At 36.5% G+C, this 18,572-nt stretch overlaps 1 protein-coding gene across 3 annotated transcripts; it reads left to right on the top strand.

Moving 5' to 3' along the window:
• Nucleotides 1–1,167: 1,167 nt before the first annotated feature.
• On the top strand, nucleotides 1,168–17,520 carry Jwa (PRA1 family protein Jwa). Of its 3 annotated transcripts, none has more exons than XM_089241033.1 (5): nucleotides 1,168–1,400; nucleotides 2,538–2,683; nucleotides 4,517–4,588; nucleotides 9,724–9,838; nucleotides 13,826–17,520. In XM_089241033.1, the coding sequence occupies exons 1-5, from the start codon at nucleotides 1,201–1,203 to the stop codon at nucleotides 13,956–13,958; spliced, it is 666 nt and encodes a 221-aa protein (XP_089097159.1). In that variant the 5' UTR covers nucleotides 1,168–1,200; the 3' UTR covers nucleotides 13,959–17,520. The 3 variants fall into 3 exon arrangements, with proteins under 3 accessions (XP_089097159.1, XP_089097161.1, XP_089097160.1); XM_089241035.1 differs by lacking the exon at nucleotides 13,826–17,520 and adding an exon at nucleotides 9,989–12,316; XM_089241034.1 differs by lacking the exon at nucleotides 13,826–17,520 and having other exon boundaries at nucleotides 9,724–9,980.
• Nucleotides 17,521–18,572: the final 1,052 nt, after the last annotated feature.

The following is an 18,572-nucleotide window of genomic DNA, read 5'->3' as shown; positions in this document are numbered from 1 at the left end:
TGCTAGTACTAAGCGGGGACGGCTATGGCTGTAGTTATGGAGAGGCTGCAATTTCTCTAGTCAGCGCACCACACTAGTGATGTGGTATTAAAATGAAAGTAATGTTGTGTCTCTGGTGCAAGGGGCAATTGCCCCAGGCAGGAAACTTTAAGTGGGGGGGGGGGAATATTTCAAGAAGGAACGAAAACACCGTTGTGTTATAATGGAGCTTCACATTGGTGGTGGTGACAAAATCACGTTTGCCCTCTCCCTTCCCGCACTCACAAAAATCTTATTACGCCTCTACTCTGATAAAATCTCTTCTCTAGATTTATCTCGTATTTATCATTTTCGTGAAATACATTTTGGCTCATCGCTTTTAACAGTAGTACGTTGTGTTACTCAATTAAGGGATATGGACTTGTCCTACATCATTTAATTAAGTGGCCTGCGACCTGTTTGAAAAAAGTAAAGTGGTCCACACACTTCTAAAAGTTGAGCACCCTTGGTCTCTAGCCTAGGTCACTTAAAGTGATCTGTAAATGTGCCGTTTACCACTTCAGTGATTTGGAACAGCACAGTAAGTCACTTGAGTTATCTGTAAATGTGTTGTGAGACACTTTAGCGATCTGCAAACGAACCACGGAGCACTTCAGTGATCTGCAAACGAGCCACGGAGCACTTCAGTGATCTCGAGCAGCACCACAGGTCACTAAAGTGATTTTTAAATGTGTCGTCAGCAGCTTGAGGGATCTGTAACTGTGCCGCGGGTCACTTAAGTGATCTGTTTATACGCCGCTTAGTTCTTTTTTTTTTTTTACAAAATTATCATTTCAGATCTCGGGCTACATCAGATGGCCTACATTTGGCCCTCGGACAATGAGTTGAACATTTACACGGGATTGGGTAAAGAGCGGCAAAATTTGTGTAGTACACAGATGGCAAATCCATAAATCTGGCTCTGCCTTAATTTCTCACCATCTAAAATGTTTCAATGGTTTTAGTGACTCAATATCAATTAAAAAAAAAATTTTTTTTGATGACAATCCATTATATTCCCCATTTTTCTCCATTAAATATGGTCAGTAGACTCAGGACGAGAATTTCATGCCACAAAAAAAAAAAAAAAAAATCGTCTGCTCTTTCGCATGCGTACCGAAACCAACGCCTAGTAGAAGATAACAACTACTCCCGCAAGGAAGCGAGCAAGGACTTCTGTGTATGATTCAATCAACAAATATGGAGTCGAGTGTTGAGATCGCGCCTCTCAGGGGTCTGCACGATTTCCTGTTGGAATCGGCTCGATTCCAGCTCCCGAATTTCAGGGATCCGGAAAAGTGGAGCAACCGCGTCTTCAACAATCTGCTCTACTACCAAACCAATTATTACCTGATGTCTGTGATCGTGTTTTTGATCGTTGGGTATGTTACCTCCTTTGTATGTATGTATATATGACCATGGGTCTTCATTCAGGACCGTAACTAGATACTTTGTCACCCGGGGCAAGCACACATTTTGTCGACTCCGGGCCAATTAAAAAGTGAAATCGGCGACCCCTCTGGTCCAACGCACGGGGTACCGGAACCGCCTGCTCCCCCTCCCCTGGCTGCAATCTTGCATACACGGATTGTGAGGAAGGGGGCCGAGTTGGGGGGGGGGCCCTCCTAAGAGCCAAAACATGAGAGAAAAATGTATCAAATACGGGACAACTCAACGGACCAATCGCCCCTCCCAACACATTGCGCTGGATCCGCACCTGCCTCAGCTTCATTTGATGTTCAATATGTTTTCCTTGGCTACATTTGCAGCCAGATAAATCCGCCTTCACTCACAGAGCTGATGGTATCTACCTTTACTACATTCATACGTACCTGAAGATGACTGCCTCTGCTTCATTCGAGGCTGCAGGTTTCTGCCTCTGCTTTATTTGCAGCTGAATATGTGTATATGGGATCTGCCTTGGCTACATTCGCAGCTGATGATGCCTGCCTTTGTTTCATTCGCAGCTGATGATGTCTTCCTTTGTTCCATTTGCAGCTAAAGGTACCTGCCTCATCTTCAATTGCAGCTGGAGACGTCTGCTCTGCTCCGTTTAAATCTGAAGATGTCTGTCTTCACTCCATTCACAGCTGGAGATGTCTACCTTGGCTACATTTGCAGCTGAAGGTATGTCGTCACTTCATTCTAGGCTGAAGATGTCCACCTCAGCTTCATTTTTAGCTGGAGATATCGCCTCTGCTTTATTTACAGCTTATAGCGTCTGACTCCGCTCCATTTGTGGCAAAAAATGTTTGCCTAGCCTTCATTTGCGCAGATGTCTGCCTCAGCTCTAGAGGGTGAAGGGGGCAATCACCCCTCCCAAGAGCCAAAAAATAGGGGGGGGGGGGAATCTGTCCCATAAAATACAGGACGATTCAATGAACCTAAACAACAAATTGCCCTAGATCTGTGCCTGCGATCTTCATTCATACCTTTGAATAATTTTTTTTCTTTTTAAATATTATTAGATATGTTATTAAAACATTCCACAATTGTAGTTTTTTTCCTCAATCCTACAGGTTTATGAATCCAGCAAAGATGCTATGTGGAGTCGTGGCTATGGGTGCTGCCCTGGCTTTATTCTGTTACGTCACCAACTCGAAAAGGGCTGCCACGAAATTCAAGAGAGATCATCCTGTTATAAGCTTGCTCCTCATATTTGGAGGTAAAATAAATGTTTTTTTTTTTTTTTTAAATCGATCTTCAATCATTTTTTTTCATTTAGACATCTTGCATTTAGTGAAAATATTTAAATAATTTAATGTGTAGGTATATTGTAGTTTGTTTTGTTATATTGATAGGTTTCTTGTAGATGTTTCAGTCCAAAGTCTGATGTCTAGCATTTTCGTTCATGAGCAGAGATACAAGGAGAAGGGGGGGAGAGTCATGACGACAGGGTTTCAACTAAGGAAGGGCGCAGGGAGGGGGATCTGGTGCCCCAGACATTATATCAGGAAGGATGCTGAGTTTACTGGGTTGTTTTTTAATTACAGGAAGAAAGTTGCCGAACTAAATATTGGCACAGATCCAGGGCGATGTCAAGAGGATCGACTGATTGAATATGTTTGATCATTCCATATTTTAAAGGATAGACAAAGTTCCTTATATTATTCAACTCTTGAAGGTATTGGATGAATGCCCTGCCTCTGAGTGAAAACAAATATGTTCAGCTGCAAATGAAGTGGAGGCAGGTATCTCCAGGTTATAGGTGGAGATAAACATAAAAGGCTAGAGGGGGGGGGGGACGATAATGAAAGCTTGGGGGGCATGATGATGCCAATTCATATATATACACACATACTGGCTTGGTTTTTGATGCTGGTGGGCTCATACTGATATCCCGGGAGGGACAGAGCCTGGGTTGCGTCTGGTCAGTCGGTGGGCTCATACTCCCCAAATCGGGGGGAAGCTTGAGATAGGCCTACCTGCTCCATTTAAAGCTTAAGGAAACATCTTCGTAGACATCATAGTCTCCCAGCCACTGATATTATAGGTTTTTTCCGAATTAGAATTTATATTTTATACATGCAAATATCCCCTTTGGCACTGCAGAGTCTCACACTTTTATGGAAGAGTAGATGACTTTGCTTGATAATACTAAAAAAATCGTCAACAAATAAGGCAAATACCAGCTAATACTACAAAATTTCTAATGCATTTCGACACGCTATGGGCATAGTCTTCATAGGATAAAGAGTATCATGCTGACCGAGTTTCCCACTTGGATTGAGTACCAAATCTTCAATTTCAGTTGCTCAGCGAAATGGAAAAACTATATGTCTGTTCAAGTCAAACGTTGCAGCAAGAATGAAGCGAAGCATGTAAGTCTTTTGTAACAACCTGATTGGCTGCTCGCAAAATGGAGCTATTCGAATGGTCTATTCGAATTTTCTTTAAATTCCCACTTGTAATGAATTTAAGCCGTGGTGCTTCAATCGGTGGTGTGTGAGTTATTGTCATTTACTAATTTATTTTTGAAGGCCCGGATGTATGTGCCTTTGTAGAAGTCTACATCTGAAAACTCTCACTTCCTGAAATTTGAATCTATGGCCCTCTTACTAGCAGTGAGCGGCAATGGTTGATTTTTCACATTCTTGATTTTTAACACAGCGAACATGTTCATTTAACATGGAAACCTATGGACAAATACGGAGACCCATGAAAACTAGATTAAGTGAACATGCTTGCCATGTTGAAATTCAAGAATGTGAAAAATCACTGCTCGCTGTCCTCTGAAGACGACACCCATATCGTGTTGAAATGCATTAGGAATTTTATAGTATTTCCTGGTATTTGCCGTTATATATTCGTATGTATATACGTTATATTCGTATATTCGTATATTCGTATGTATATTCGCCTGTATATTCGTTGACAATTTTTTTGAGTCTCATTTTTATTCTTATCTGTGCTTCATTGAAATTCTGAATTTCAAGTTCAGTACCCAATTCTGTTAAGAAAAAAAATTATTTTGTTTCACTTTTTTTATTATTGATAGCTGGATACTTTGTGGTCTACATGTTCAGCTGTGTATTGGTGTTTGCTTTAGGAGTCATGTTACCCATAAGTTGTAAGTATCTTCGTGTGATTATGATGATAACACTGCTCAACACTGATTTTGTTCTCAAAGATATTTCAGTGATTTTACGATGATTTTGGGGCATTGATTTTTGTTCTGGTTTTTGAGATAAAGTGAAAATTAAATTTCAATGGTAATACAAATCACAATTGTTGAGAGTATTCATTATCTCAAAAAACTAGAGCCAAAATTCGGCAAATCCAACACCAGTTTTGAAATCAGCATCTCCGATATACCCTAAAACCATTAAAATTTAATTAATAACATGAATTTTTTTTTTACCATTGTATTCATTTATTCATATTCATTATGTATGTAGGATTAAAAATTTTCAATATCATACAGGTTTATGCATAAACAACTGGTTTTCCTCACTGGCACTAGTTCTACTAATTTCCTTGCAGCAGGGGGGGGGGTTCTCAACCTGTGCTCCACAGAGCCCCTAGGGTTCTCTGTGCACTTCCCAGGGCCTCTGTGGCAGTCCCAGGACAATAAATTAGACAATTCAATAAATAAAAGAAAAATTGATCTACGGAGCTCCACCATGGAAATTATAGACTTATAAAGGGTCCTACATTGATCCTCTGATTAATTGTTCATTCAGAACCCTGTATAATTAAATGCTTCATGTATGGATGTAAGTTTATCTTGAAATAACTTTTTGCATTTGTCAGTTTGAAATCCCATGACCTTCAAAACTGATTTCATTATGTGAATCCTCTGCCATCATGGGCAAATCTTAATGGAATCTCTATACAGTGGAACCTGTCAATAACGGACATTATAGAGTAGTGTTTCTCAATCACCAGTCAAACTTAGCCATGAGTGATATGCTGTTTCATTTTTTGTATTTACTCCCCGTTAATTGCATGTATGACTGAGCCTTTCTCTTGCAAAAACAAATAAACTGGGCCGTGGACTTCGAAAGATTGAAAAGCACTGCTACATAACCAAAGTTTTTGTCCGTTAACAGAGATTGGCCATGAATTAATATATAGAGGAAGTACATTGCTGTCCTGTTTCACAGACTTCATAAGTGTCTGGTAACATTAGTCTGTTCCTGTTAACGGACACCTCCTGCTAACAGGGAGTATTCAATATGGAGGGTCCACTGCATAAGGCTAAGAACATAGTGGAAACGGTGAGCAAAGCGACGAATGAGAAGGAAGAGAAGCAACACAAGAATATAGCCACAAGCAAGGAACATAGTACACATAGTGGGGGCATTTCATGTAGCAGAGAGTATCAAATAGAAACTTGCAATCAGCTTGATTTTTTACATTAAAGAATGTTTAAAATTTCATAATTGTAAAAATCATTGCTCAGACAACAGTTTAGAAATAATAGTGTTGTGTGAATATCACTATTTTTAAATATGAACTACGGAAATATTCCTCATATTTTGATCGCTTTCCTCCCTACATCTTTTCCTGCTGCGCTTGAGTGCAATCACTTCTCGAAAGAACAATATTTTCTACTAAATTTATGAGTAAAAAGTTGAAAAAATATCAAGTTTATCAACGCCTCCCCCCACCGTTTAAATTTGTATTATTAGCATAGGTGGGAGGGTAGAAATGGAAATCCCCCCTAATAGCTTTATTTATAGAAATATTTGTTGGTTTCATTGTTTCATTTTTTTTACACAAGAAACTCAATTGACACCCAAAAATCCAGCATAAAAAACATTTGGTACGCTTCCAGTATGGAAATATTGACGGTACACAGAAAATAAACAAACAAATAAAACTTGCCAATTTTTCCCCAGAAACATACATGATTTTTAATTCAGACTACTCAAATACATTTACCCACATACAGTGCATGATAAATTAGCTTAAAACTCAAAATATAAATCATTTTCGGTTTTGTTAAACACGTGCACACGAAAAAAGTTTGACGGGAAACATATGAAAATTATATTTGGTACTTGCTGTTTTCATTTGGTCATCCACACCATTTTGAAGTACGTCAAGAACTTTAACATCAACGATTCTGGTAACATTTTTGACCTCACTACTGCTTTTTAACAGGGAAAACAAGCCCTTCGACGGCTATTTTGAAGCTACATGCAAGCGAGCAGAGCGGCGAAAACAAAATATCTTGAATGCGCTGCTATTATCACTTGTGGCGGAATTCCCACTCTGCTGCGGTGTGCTCCACTATATGCAGGCGCATTGGAATCAGTGTGTTTGATTTCGCTGCTGGGATCTCTTCTCCCATCGTTACTTTGCTCTTCATTTCACTATGTGTTCAACCTTAAAGTTCTCAAGGAGCCAGAGCAAGTGATCATTACAGTGATACTTCAGCCAATGCAGATAATTTGTCCCAGAATTCCATTTATTAGCTGAAAGCTGATATTTCTAGGTTTCGATAGAAACGCTTTAAAATTTTCCTTAAAAAATTAAGGAGCTTGTACTTTTTTTTAAGTTCTTCCAGGGCAAGACATTACATTGAACAGTCTAGCCATGTTTCCCATTTGCATTTATTTTCTATTAGCTTAATCTTTCATTTTACATGAAATGAAAATGAAAGAATAAAGGTTCAAAAAAGGTTAATTGAGGTTCAAAACATGTCTGAAAGAGATGTAGAAATGCGTTTAGAAAGTGATTTTGAGGCAGGCATGAATTAATCGGGATCAAGTGATAGTAATTCTGATGATCCCACATGGTCTAGTGTAGGTTGGACAAATCACAAAAAAATCTAGTCACCAGAAAAAATTTTTAGGTGTGAAAAAAAAAATTTTACCCGAAGAGAAAGGTCCAAAATAATGCTTCTTTTGAATTTTTCAGGGCATAGTGATCCTCTTTCATGTTGGCAGATATGCTGCTATAAATTTCAAACATTTTGTGCTGCTGAAATTCAGCCTGAAATTTAGTAACCGCATAAAAAAAATTTTGGGCGTCAATAACAATTTATTTAGTTGTCAATAGTGACTTGGCACCTGAGATTTGTCCAGCCCTGGTCTAGTGGTAAAGAGGCCTGGCTCTCTTACCCAGGGATAGAATCTGGGTTTGATTCCTGGCATGAAGATAATTTTCCAGAGTGATGTAGTGGTAAGATGCTAGTCTGCCACCATGAAGGTTGCAGGTTTAATTGTGGAGAAGAACATAAATAACAAGTTCTTTTCCCTAACGAGCCTGAGGGGACCATCGATAGATGGTGCCTCCATTTCCTACCTTACTCGTTCAGTAGTAAATTGTTGTATGGTGATATTACCAGAGTTGGTGTGTGGCGTGAAATAGTAGTTATTCTGATGATGATTGGAGTGAAAATTTAGCTCACAGTACAGCTGTGTTATGTTGGCATGTGCAACCTTATTACCATAAAAATGCTGATTAGCCAAAGATGAAAAAAAAAAACCAAAGCTCAAATAACCACGGAAAAAAACTTTGTTAGCCGAGAATTTTTAAGCAGAAAGCAAAGGCATTCTTTAGCCAAGGTATCACTCTACTGAGTTCCCATCAACCTGGGAATTAAGAGAAATGAAAAATAGTTAAGGGAAATGTAAAATATTGAGCAAAAGTGTATATTTGGCAAAATATGTAAATATTTGATGAAAGATGAAAATTCTCCGCAGAAAAAAATAGAAACATGATCAACATTTTAGAAATTCAAGCTTTTGAATTATATTTCTTTCTTCAGGTATTTTAGTCAGGGAAATTCAGAGAAATACTTAAGCAGATTTTGCTGGGAACCCTGCATTACAAGTGCTTCATTATTAAGATAGGATCTAACTTTTAATGGTCATTATTGCTATAGTAAATCTTCTGGGCCAAAGAGTAATATTGTATCGTTATCGATAGTATTGTCATCTGGACATTCCAACTGTGTGTAAAAATAGGTTCATAACAAAAAAATTCAGTTAGTGGTGTTACTGAAGTGCTATAGAATTGTCAAATACTTACAATTTTGGGAAAGGGCTCATAAAATTTTTATCTATATGAATTTCAAGCTGCATTTTAACTTTGTTAAAGACCCAGGTTCTCTTAATACTGGTTTCAAAGAGCCAGGAGAGTTTAGACAGGGCAGGAGCAGGGCTGTCTTAAGAGCATTATGGGCCGGGCCAAGTGATTTTTCTGAGGCCATCCCTGGCAAATATACTCTCACTCTTGAAAATTTCAAACAGATCCTGCTTTTATGAGGCACCTCTTCTCTTGAGGCCCCCAGGCAGTGCTCGGGTGGGCCCATGCGTTAAGACGGCACTGGGCAGGAGTCTTGCATGCATGGCTAGTGGGCTACATTTGGCCCTCAGGGCATTTTTGCTGTGGCCTCATTTTCAGAAAATCAGAAAATGGTTGAAAACATTGAAAAGCGATTAGTTCTAGATTAAATGAAAGAAATAATTTCAGAGTTGATGAAGGAAATAATTTCAGAGTTGATGAAGGAAATAAATGTAGAATAGATGAAGGTAATTTTAGAATAAATGTAAGAAATAATTACAGAATTTATGAAAATTCAGAATTCCTGAAAAAAAAATTTTTTTTGAAACAAATGATTTCAGAAATAGTGAAAAAAAAAACAACTTATAAATCTGAAAGAAATAATTTTGTAATTTCTGATAGAAATTATTTCACAATCAATAAAAGAATAATTGCATGATTATTAAAAGAAATGATTTCAAGATACATCAAGAAAGAAAATAATTTTAGAATTACCAAAATAAATAATTAAAGAATTGTTTTAGGTTTTAAATTAAAATTAATCTCAGAATTTTAATTTAATCAGTAACTAATCAAAAACTTTTCCTGAATTAGTGAGAAAATATTTTAAAAATTAATTAAAATTTTGATAATTAATAAAAGTAATAATTTCAGAAAAAAATATTAATTTTATCAATTATTTTTGTCCCTGTTTAACTCGGGGGTGGGGGGACATCCCGTTGGCCTCTTCTTTTAATATGGCACTAAGTTAAATGAATTGGTGTGCCAGCGAGCTTTGTGGAAAGTTTCAATTTTGCCTGCCGTGTCTGAAAGGTTGAATACCTCTGGAATAGTGTGACTGGTACAGTAAAGCATTTTGACTGTTATAATTGTTGTCTGTGACTTATAGTCAGTATATTATTAAGCTGTAATTCAAGAGACTTGTTTATTTCAATTATCTTGTTTTTCAATTTTTTTTTCTTTCAGTGATGTTTATTCACGCATCACTCAGATTGCGAAACGTAAAGAACAAGCTTACAAACAAGATAGAGCAAGTCGGTTTGAAGAAGACTCCCATGGGGATGTTCTTGGAAGCCCTAGGGCAAGAAAACTTCCAGTTCTCTTAAATACCTCTTCCAGTCCCTTTTCTTCCCCCCATCTTTGTGTATGATTCTTGTCTCCCCTCTCTAAGATGCTGTCAGTAACGAATTGTGTCCTTTCTTTTCGCTTACCTTACTTTATTTTTTTCTAGCATGTCACCATGAACTCAGCAGCCTGTTTTGCTATTTTCTATTCAAATGATGATGCTGCGATGGGATGGGTGCTTCGAAACATGTGCATTGTTTTTTCATTTCTTGACATCTTCATTCGACTTGAGATCTGTGTTAAACTAGAACTTACTAAAAAACGAATACATTTTTTGTTTCATGCTTTCCTCTGCTGTTTCCGACTTGTATCTACGCTGTCATCTTATAAGATATGCTTGCATATATATTTATTTTATTGCATTTCAACATATTTCGGGTGACCATGAGTATTCATTATGGATTTGAAAGAAAAAACTGTTTTGAAATACTATAAGATTTGATCAAATTTTGTTTTATTAACTGATAAAGATTTGCATCTACACCATGCGTACTAATTTGTTCCAGACTCTGTTACGAAGCCATGCTGTAAGTGATCTCAGCAATGAGATAAGTACAGTGACGAAGAGTTCTGGCATTCATTCTTGAGTGATTTGCTAATCTTGTCTAGTGTGAACAGGATAATAGGTTGCAATGATTTATGAGATAGGTAACAATACTGGTAATCGCAAGATTTTATCTGGTAGGTACATCAAAAGACGTTCACCACGCCTCTGAATCTTGTACGGTGTACAGCAGGGCTTCACAAATCCCAGTAGACAGGTCATCACGAGTACTCAAAAAGCAGCATTAGTGCTTAAAATTTTCTCTGGGGAATTACTTAATCAGAAGTCAAGCACAGCAAAAAATTTATGAAAAACATTATTATGGACCGCTTTCCTCAGAAATAAGTGTTACTGGCACCTAAATTTGTTCTTGATTTGTCAAGATCTGGTGAAAGGGAGTAGTGATGCAGTGGCAATCAGTTCATTCATAGGTAGGGGAAAAAAAGCTAGGCATGGTTATTCATTATCCTCTCTTTCCTTTTCCTCTGGGAACTCTAGTACTCACTGTGTAGATGACCCATTATACTAGTTTTGTTATGCATAAATTTGTTGTGTGAGCTGTGTAAAGCTAAGAGATTCATCAAAATGAAAAAGGATCAAGCATCTCATACAATATCAAACTTTTTCACTATCTTGACAATTTTTTTATATAACATGAAACAACTGTCAGCTTCGTAATGATCATAAAATAATCATGCCATGGTCACCTGTTTCAAGACTAAATGGTTATGGGTTGTTAGTCGCCTAGTCAGAGTAGATAACTGTAGCAGTATTTAATGCATTGACTAATTGAACTATGTTACAAATTTTTTAAATTCAGTATCAGTGTTTCAATGTTGAAGATGTTTTTTGTTTCGTTCCTGTGTGCGATTTTATCATGAAGATCTGCTTTGTGTTGCTTATAAGCTTTTATTCTGTTTTTAATTTATCTAGAAGCAAAAAAGAGATGGTTTTTCATTCTGGCACAAATTTTTTTTATACATATACAGTCAAGTCTTCATTTAAAATGAAGTCACTTCGTTCCACAAAAAAAATTTTATTAAGAGGGAATTAATGAAAATGTGAGCCATTACAATAAAATTTTTGTTATGTAGAAGTTGGTTGTGTAGAGACCCTCTGTATATGATGTTCAATGTAAATTATTTGAATGTAGAAAAACTGTTGTACTTCTTGATCAGTGTTGGAAAAAAAAATTGCCCCTTCGAATTTTGCATTCCGATAGGAAGTAAACTCTAAAAATTCTGGATTCGACTAGAGATAAAACCTCATGGCAGAATTATAGTTAGTATGACCATATATATTGTGAGTCTTGCATTAGGTTATTACACCTCATTCATGTTGAACAAGTTTTTTTAATTGGATCCACAGAAACTACTACTTGTGTACCACAGAGTATGCCACGAGGAAGAATCTTATGCACAATATATTACTGTGGTATACCATTAGCATAGTGCAATGTGCACTGCTATTCATTTGAACATTGTGATGATTTTCTGTTTCAGGAACCAATTTTTTGACCGAAAGTTGCTGAATGATCTCATATCTTTCTAGGAGGTTGCATATAAGCTATTGTATTTTTGTTTAACATCTCTTCTGTTGATATTGTTTTTGTGTGTTAAACTAGTGCTTAGATCCTCTGTCCTTATTTATTGGCATATTTTTGTCTTTTTTTTTCGGATCTTCTGATATTTCTTTGATAATCTGTTGACCTGTGTGTTATATTTCATTTTTATGGGAAAACGAGAAGCTGCTTGTTCTGAAAAAATAGTGTGGCTTAGTGCATTTAGTAATAGCAATCTATGAGAGCTTTGAGGTATATGTGCCTCATACTTTTATTGTACCAAGTCTTTTTTGGCAAATACTGAAGAGTTTTGTTTTGGTGTTGTTTACAAGAAAAAAAGGAAAAAAAAGGCACAGATCTAACGACACAGCCCCCCCCCCCTCCACCAAGAACCCAATAATAAAATAATAGGCCTGTCAATTATTTTATGGGATTGCAGTGACTCTTGATACACAATAAGTCACTCTCTACATACCAACCGAGAGCAGTCCAGGTTACATCACCTATTGGTAATATCAGCCTTTGTCCTTGTGTGTGTGTGTGTGTGGGGGGGGGGGGGGGGGCGGGGCGGCTGGACTACCTTTTTCTGTCACATCACGCTGGACCTGGACCAAGTGCAGATGCTACTTGCAGAAACCCACCTTAAATGCTATAATTAGAAGGGGAGTGACATTGGTCAAAGAATCTATACCAAAATCTCAAAAATTAACTGATAAACATTTGATATGTAAATTTGATGCAGGATGTTTCTACGCAACCATCTGACTTTACGAGTACAAAACTGAGTTCAGATTAAGAGCCGAAAGTACACCCTTGACGACCCTCTCCTAGTAATCTCTTGTGAGGAAGAGCAGCTTTTTGGGTTACAGATTCTTGAACATCCATAAAATGATCACAGTGAATGAGTAACCATATTTACTTACGTATAGGACAAGGTTTTTACTCAATTTGCTCTGCTTCAAAAATCTAGGTCATTCTATACGTGCGAGAGAAGGATTCATTGTATTTTTTTGTGATTTTTTTTAAGATCCTGTGAGAGGAAACTACTGACTTACTGCCAAAGATCCTGAAGTGACCTCAACCGGCTGCAGTTGTTACATGATAGTTAGTTGCGGGGAAGAGTATATCTCTAGAGCTGATATCGAAGTCATTTAGAAAATTCTACATTTCAAATGCACTTAATAGATCAGAGCACTATGCATTGTGGAGTGAGAGCGAAAAAGAGGAGAGTTATACTTCAGAGGGAGAGTCTTAATATATGGAAGATGATGGCATTAAAAAAACACAATTGCTTGCCTTAAGATGTGCATTTTATGCTATAATCTGTAAATAAATGAAATGAGGAGTTGCATTAATTAATCTATGTTTCCTTATTTTTTATCTCTAAAATCATATCTCATCCTATATGCGAGTAAATATGGTATCTTTGCTGGATTGTTCTTCGAAAGCGAAGCATTGATTCTTTGTTTGTGGAAAAACCTCCTGATGTGACTTAGTCTTGTAACACACATCCAGATTTGAATTATAGTCTGCTCAGGTATTTCATATGAAGCAATAATAATCGCTTATTCATCGATAATTCTGACCTAATAAATTCATCCCTGTACAGATTAAAAAAAAAATGCCTTCTGCACTGCGTGAAGGTGCGGAAAGAAATTACAAGAGATTTGCGATAGAAGCTTCAAGAAATATGAAAGTGTTTTGTTCTTTTAATCTTTAAAGGGAAATTAAAAGTTATCTTATAAGAATGTTGTAAGAATCTTTTAAATTTATGAGCTGTCAAGGTACAGAGAAATCAATAAAAAATTTTAAAATATGATTTTCTTCCCCTCCTGTAGGTGTTATACTGAAATTCAGTCAGAAAAATTTATGGACGGAATAATGAAACTGAAACAAAAAAGCAGTGCATTGGGAGAGAAATTCATTCAAGATAAGCTAAGCAAGGTTATCAGGGACACTAAAGAGAAGTAGTTTCGCTCTCTCTCTATGTACTGAATATAAATTACCTTACATATGTAGAATATTGAAATTCACCAAAGAATGGGTTTTTTTTTATGAACCGCTGTATTTGATAATTTATTTTTATGTTTGAGATTTCTTCAAATAATTTATTTACTGATAGTTTTTGTTACATTTAATATTTTAGTGGTATTCCATTTCTGTATTTCTGTCATTATCAGCAACTAGAGAAACCCAGCAAGTTTTTACAATTAAGTCTTTCAACCCTTTTTGCATTCTTGTACATATATAATCGCCTTTAATTTATTCTAATTTCTTTTTTACAAGTATGTGTATATGTGTAGTTTTATTTCTTGATGTATTAAATTATTCCAATGAAAGAGTGACTGAAATCAAAACACATTCTTGTTTATTTAATGTTCATGTATAGAGCGATTTTCAACCAGAGCGTCATGAAGATTAGAAAAGTGTGCCTCCTCGCAGTCATTTGTTTTCCGAGGTGTGTGCCTTAATCGTGATGGGGTCTTAGTATGTGGTGTGTATTGTTCTTCCAGTGATCTCTAAATTTTAAAAATAGTTTGGTTCATAGTTGTTAAAAAGCAGAATTAGAGCATAAAAGCTGGCCTTTTGTGCTCGTTTGGAATTTTTTAGTTCATGTTCTGTTTGGTCCTGGAAATCAGTATTTCTACTGAATATGATCGCTGGTCATGTTTCAAACTTGGCATCATCAACTGAGAAGTTATTATCTATAGTGTTCCATACTATACCCTGGTTGGCCCAAATGAAATTTCATATAGGGGCAAAAGTTTTTTTTGATCCAGAAAGTGTTATGAGTTTTGATGTTTTTCTAATGGTTGGCATAAAAAAAACTATAATTCATTTAAATTCATGTGGATGTGGGATTTGATTAATGCATTTAGACAACGCTGTGTGATCTCATTTAATGTAGAAATCTCAGACTCTCTAATGCTCTACAGTTGCAGTACAAGGTGAAATTCACATGGATTTGTGATTAGTTCATGTAGGCAACATTGCAATCTCTTCGCATAGCACAGAAATCTAAGACTAATGCTCTACAAGTGCAGCTAAAAATTCTACAATTTTAACTGCCATTTCGACTAAGCTTTCAAGTGGATTCGTTGATGTGTTTAAAATCTGCTTGCTTCACTAAAATTGGTAGTAGTCCTCTTTAAACTGCAGTGCACATAATGCATCATCCTAAAAATTTTGTACCTTAAGCTTCTTTATTTCCCACAAAAAATGACTCTGTTTTCACCAAAATCCAACTCGTCCAAGAACATACAAACTCTGAAAGCCACAGATTCAAAAAAAAATTTCTGGTTATTGATGCTAGTAATTTTTGATGCACAGTGGTATATTTGGGTCGTATTTTTCTTTATTTCTCCTTCTGTCAATATGGTACCACTATCACTACATATGCTTAACTTCATAGAAACTCTTCAGTAGGTAATTAATTGCATTAGTGATAATTAGAGAGAATTCCCAAATATCGAACTGAAATATGCTAAAGAATTATTATTTGCACTGAATAGTACAATTATTTCTAATAGATAGAATAAACAAAAGTTATTTTCAAAATTATATGAAAAACTTCCAAAATATTAAAAACTGCCAAAAAAATGTTATCTGATATCTTCACTTCCTGGGAATTTTCAAGTAACATTGATATATTTCTTGCATGATAATTTATTCTCAGTAACACGTTGAAAAACGTACAGTTTATAACAGTACCAACAGAAATACAATCATGTTCTTGTTGAAACTTTATGATTCAAATCACACAATTTGATGTCTTTCATACTCATTTAATTTCTGACTCTAGAGCAGTGGTTGCCAACATTTCGTGCTTCAAGTCCTCTTTGGAAATGCATACAAAACTTAATAACTCCTGCAGTGTTTGTCTCAATGAGTTTGGGAATTTTTAAAGCAGAGCTCAACCCTTTTTTTTATACTCACAAGCAAGTAAAAATAGGTAAAAAAAAATATTTTGCAGACCTGCTGAGGTTAAAGGCACAAATAAAACTACTGTAAATGCATTTTACGTTATTAAATGTTTAATTATAAAAATTTCAACTTTCAATCAATCAGTGCAGCCACACACACACACACGCAGGATCTGCTCAATTAGTTCGACTTCTTCGAGCCCTCATTGTACATATTTTGTGGGGAAAAGCCAGCTTTGAAAAAAAAGCATACCTGATTACAGAATGTGCAAAAATGCCAGAAGCAATTGCTTCTACACAAAATTCACTCACATCAAACAAATTTTAATAAACATTCAAAGAGAGAGAATTAATGATATCCTTCAATAATTTAGGATCAGAGACCCATTTGCCCACCTGTTAAGATACTTTGTATAAATCTTCTAAACATGGAAGTGAGACCATGGCCATCTTAAGAGCATCATGGGCCCCCGGGCCAAGTGATTTTTCTGAGGCCCTACCAGATAAATTCTCAAAAATTTCAACCGGTTCTCATTTTTGTGAGGCCCCTGGGCCATGCCCGGGTGGGCCCATGCATTAAAACGGCACTGGGTGAGACTTGGCTACGTCATGTTATGATGGATGATTTCTTTTCTGGAAGGAAAAGCCAAATGTGAAAGCTTAGTTGCTGATGAGTGATTTTCAATGTACATTGCTATATGTAAGATAAAAGGATAAAATCATGCAAAGTAGCAGGCATAGTAAAGTCTCATCTCGAACTTCTGTCAATGGTGGCTCCCTTACCCAATTCATAATTTATCTGTGGCTTCCCAGAATAGTTTGTAGATATTTCCACTTATAAAATAACCTCTCTCTCTTCAGAACATAAATAGGCACACAAATGCATATCTCCAGCTCAGCGGGATGCCCCTGAGGAAGGAGCCCCTAGGAGCCGTGATACACACTTTGCGAAACACTAGCATATAGCTAGTGTAGTGCCTTTCAAAAAATTAATTTAACTTTCTTTCGCTCTTACTAATTATTTTTCAGGTACCTCTCAATGAACCATTACATACCCTCACCCCAGAAGTAATTAAATACAATCGCAGGTTGGAACCACTGATCTAGAGCAATGACAATCTCTCTGCGGTTTGCAGTATGGAAATGCCCTATCTCGAGTCATTTTCCCTTCTTTCCTCTGTAGGACTATACAATCGCGTTTAGCGAACTGTCAAATTGTGTATTTAGTCTGCAATAAAAAAAAATATTATATTGAATAGATTTAAAATCTGTATGTACAGGGATATGTATATATATATTTGTATTTTCAGATCACATTACATAAATAAATTTAATGAAAACTGAGTTATATTCCTTAAAAAACCAATGTTAGTCGGTGGATAATATATTAATGTGTATAATGAATATGTATAGCTAAAGTTGCAAGAAATTGCATTATTCGACACTGTGGCTGTTGTTGCAAATATGTTCATTGTAACAGAGATGTAAGTGGAGTTGCTTTGCATTGATTTAGTTTTCTTGCGCTTTGTTTATTGTAACTATGGTTTTTTTTAAATTTTATTTTGCTATGCATACTTATAAATGCATGGAAACAAGCACAATTATAATTATTGTTGTTTTTTTCCTTGTTGATTATGTTTATGCAGCTAATGGTGCCATTAAAATTTGTCCTGAGAAAAAAAAATGGAATTGTCTTGTTTTCTTCAGAGGATGGTTCAGTCTTAAGATTCCAGCATGATGCCACATGATTGTACAGCGTTACTGGACTCTCATTCTGAAGATCCAGGTTCAAACCCTGTTGATGGCACAGTGGTGGTTGGCTGAAGTTGGTTTTCTGCAGTTTCCCAACTTTGGGTCGGATTTGTCTCCCACAGAGAGTAGGCAGACCTACAGCACAATACAAACATAATGAGAAAATTCAAGCATTTCCATCTTTACTTCAGAAAATTGAAGACAGATGGCAGCACGAACAGGAAACAAACACAAATCGACAACATAAATATTTATGGGCTACACATACACCCAGACCACACATTCCAGCATGTGTTGATTTGATAGAAATTCTGTAGAGGAATGGGTAGGAGGTGCATGTACGATTAAATAGTGGTAGTCTTAAGATTCCCTCTGCAACTTTTCAAAACTGACATGTTCAGTTGTTCTCCTGTGTTGTTCTCTTGGGCTGCGGGGCCTTGAAGTTTACCCATGTGGAATTTTCAGGCTTTAAATTTCTGTACACCTTTGGGAAGGTTCGAAATCATGTTAGTCATGGGCGGAAACTATGTGAAGCTGATTCTTCAGGTTCAGTCCAGTCTTTAGTACCATATTTACTCACATGTAGGATGAGGTATGATTAAAGAGATCAAAATAAGGAAAACTAGATGCATATATTAATCCAACTCCTTATATTTCATTTATCTGCAGATAATACGATTTTTAGGTTGAGACGACATAAATATGCAGGGTAGTTAAGTCCAGGTATAGGAGATTTCTGAATAAATTTTGGTTGGGAGGGAAGCCTCAGAATTTTGTGGTTGCTTCCCCTGGCTTTTACATCACTGTTGGGGAGCTTACGTTGCTTCTTGCGACAGAGCCTGGGTGTCTCGTGGTTTTTCCAGTTCTCCATCACTGTTGGGATCCCTGTATCCAGCCCAGCCCAGCCCCA

Source organism: Pholcus phalangioides, unplaced genomic scaffold (genome assembly GCF_987345545.1).
Source record: "Pholcus phalangioides strain wild (caught in Gottingen) unplaced genomic scaffold, Ppha-v1.0 ptg000013l_1, whole genome shotgun sequence".
NCBI classification, from domain to species: domain Eukaryota; kingdom Metazoa; phylum Arthropoda; class Arachnida; order Araneae; family Pholcidae; genus Pholcus; species Pholcus phalangioides.
The sequence above is the reverse complement of the archived record's forward strand: the minus strand, read 5'-3'. Positions and strand labels throughout refer to the sequence as shown.

Bases quoted from the DNA above. Each gene is read 5' to 3' on its own strand.
- Jwa (XM_089241033.1), top strand. From the start codon at position 1,201: ATGATTCAATCAACAAATATGGAGTCGAGTGTTGAGATCGCGCCTCTC. The intron at 2,684-4,516 runs GTAAAATAAATG...TATTATTGATAG, and splicing joins CTTGCTCCTCATATTTGGAG to CTGGATACTTTGTGGTCTAC. The intron at 9,839-13,825 runs GCAAGAAAACTT...CCCCTCCTGTAG, and splicing joins ATGTTCTTGGAAGCCCTAGG to GTGTTATACTGAAATTCAGT.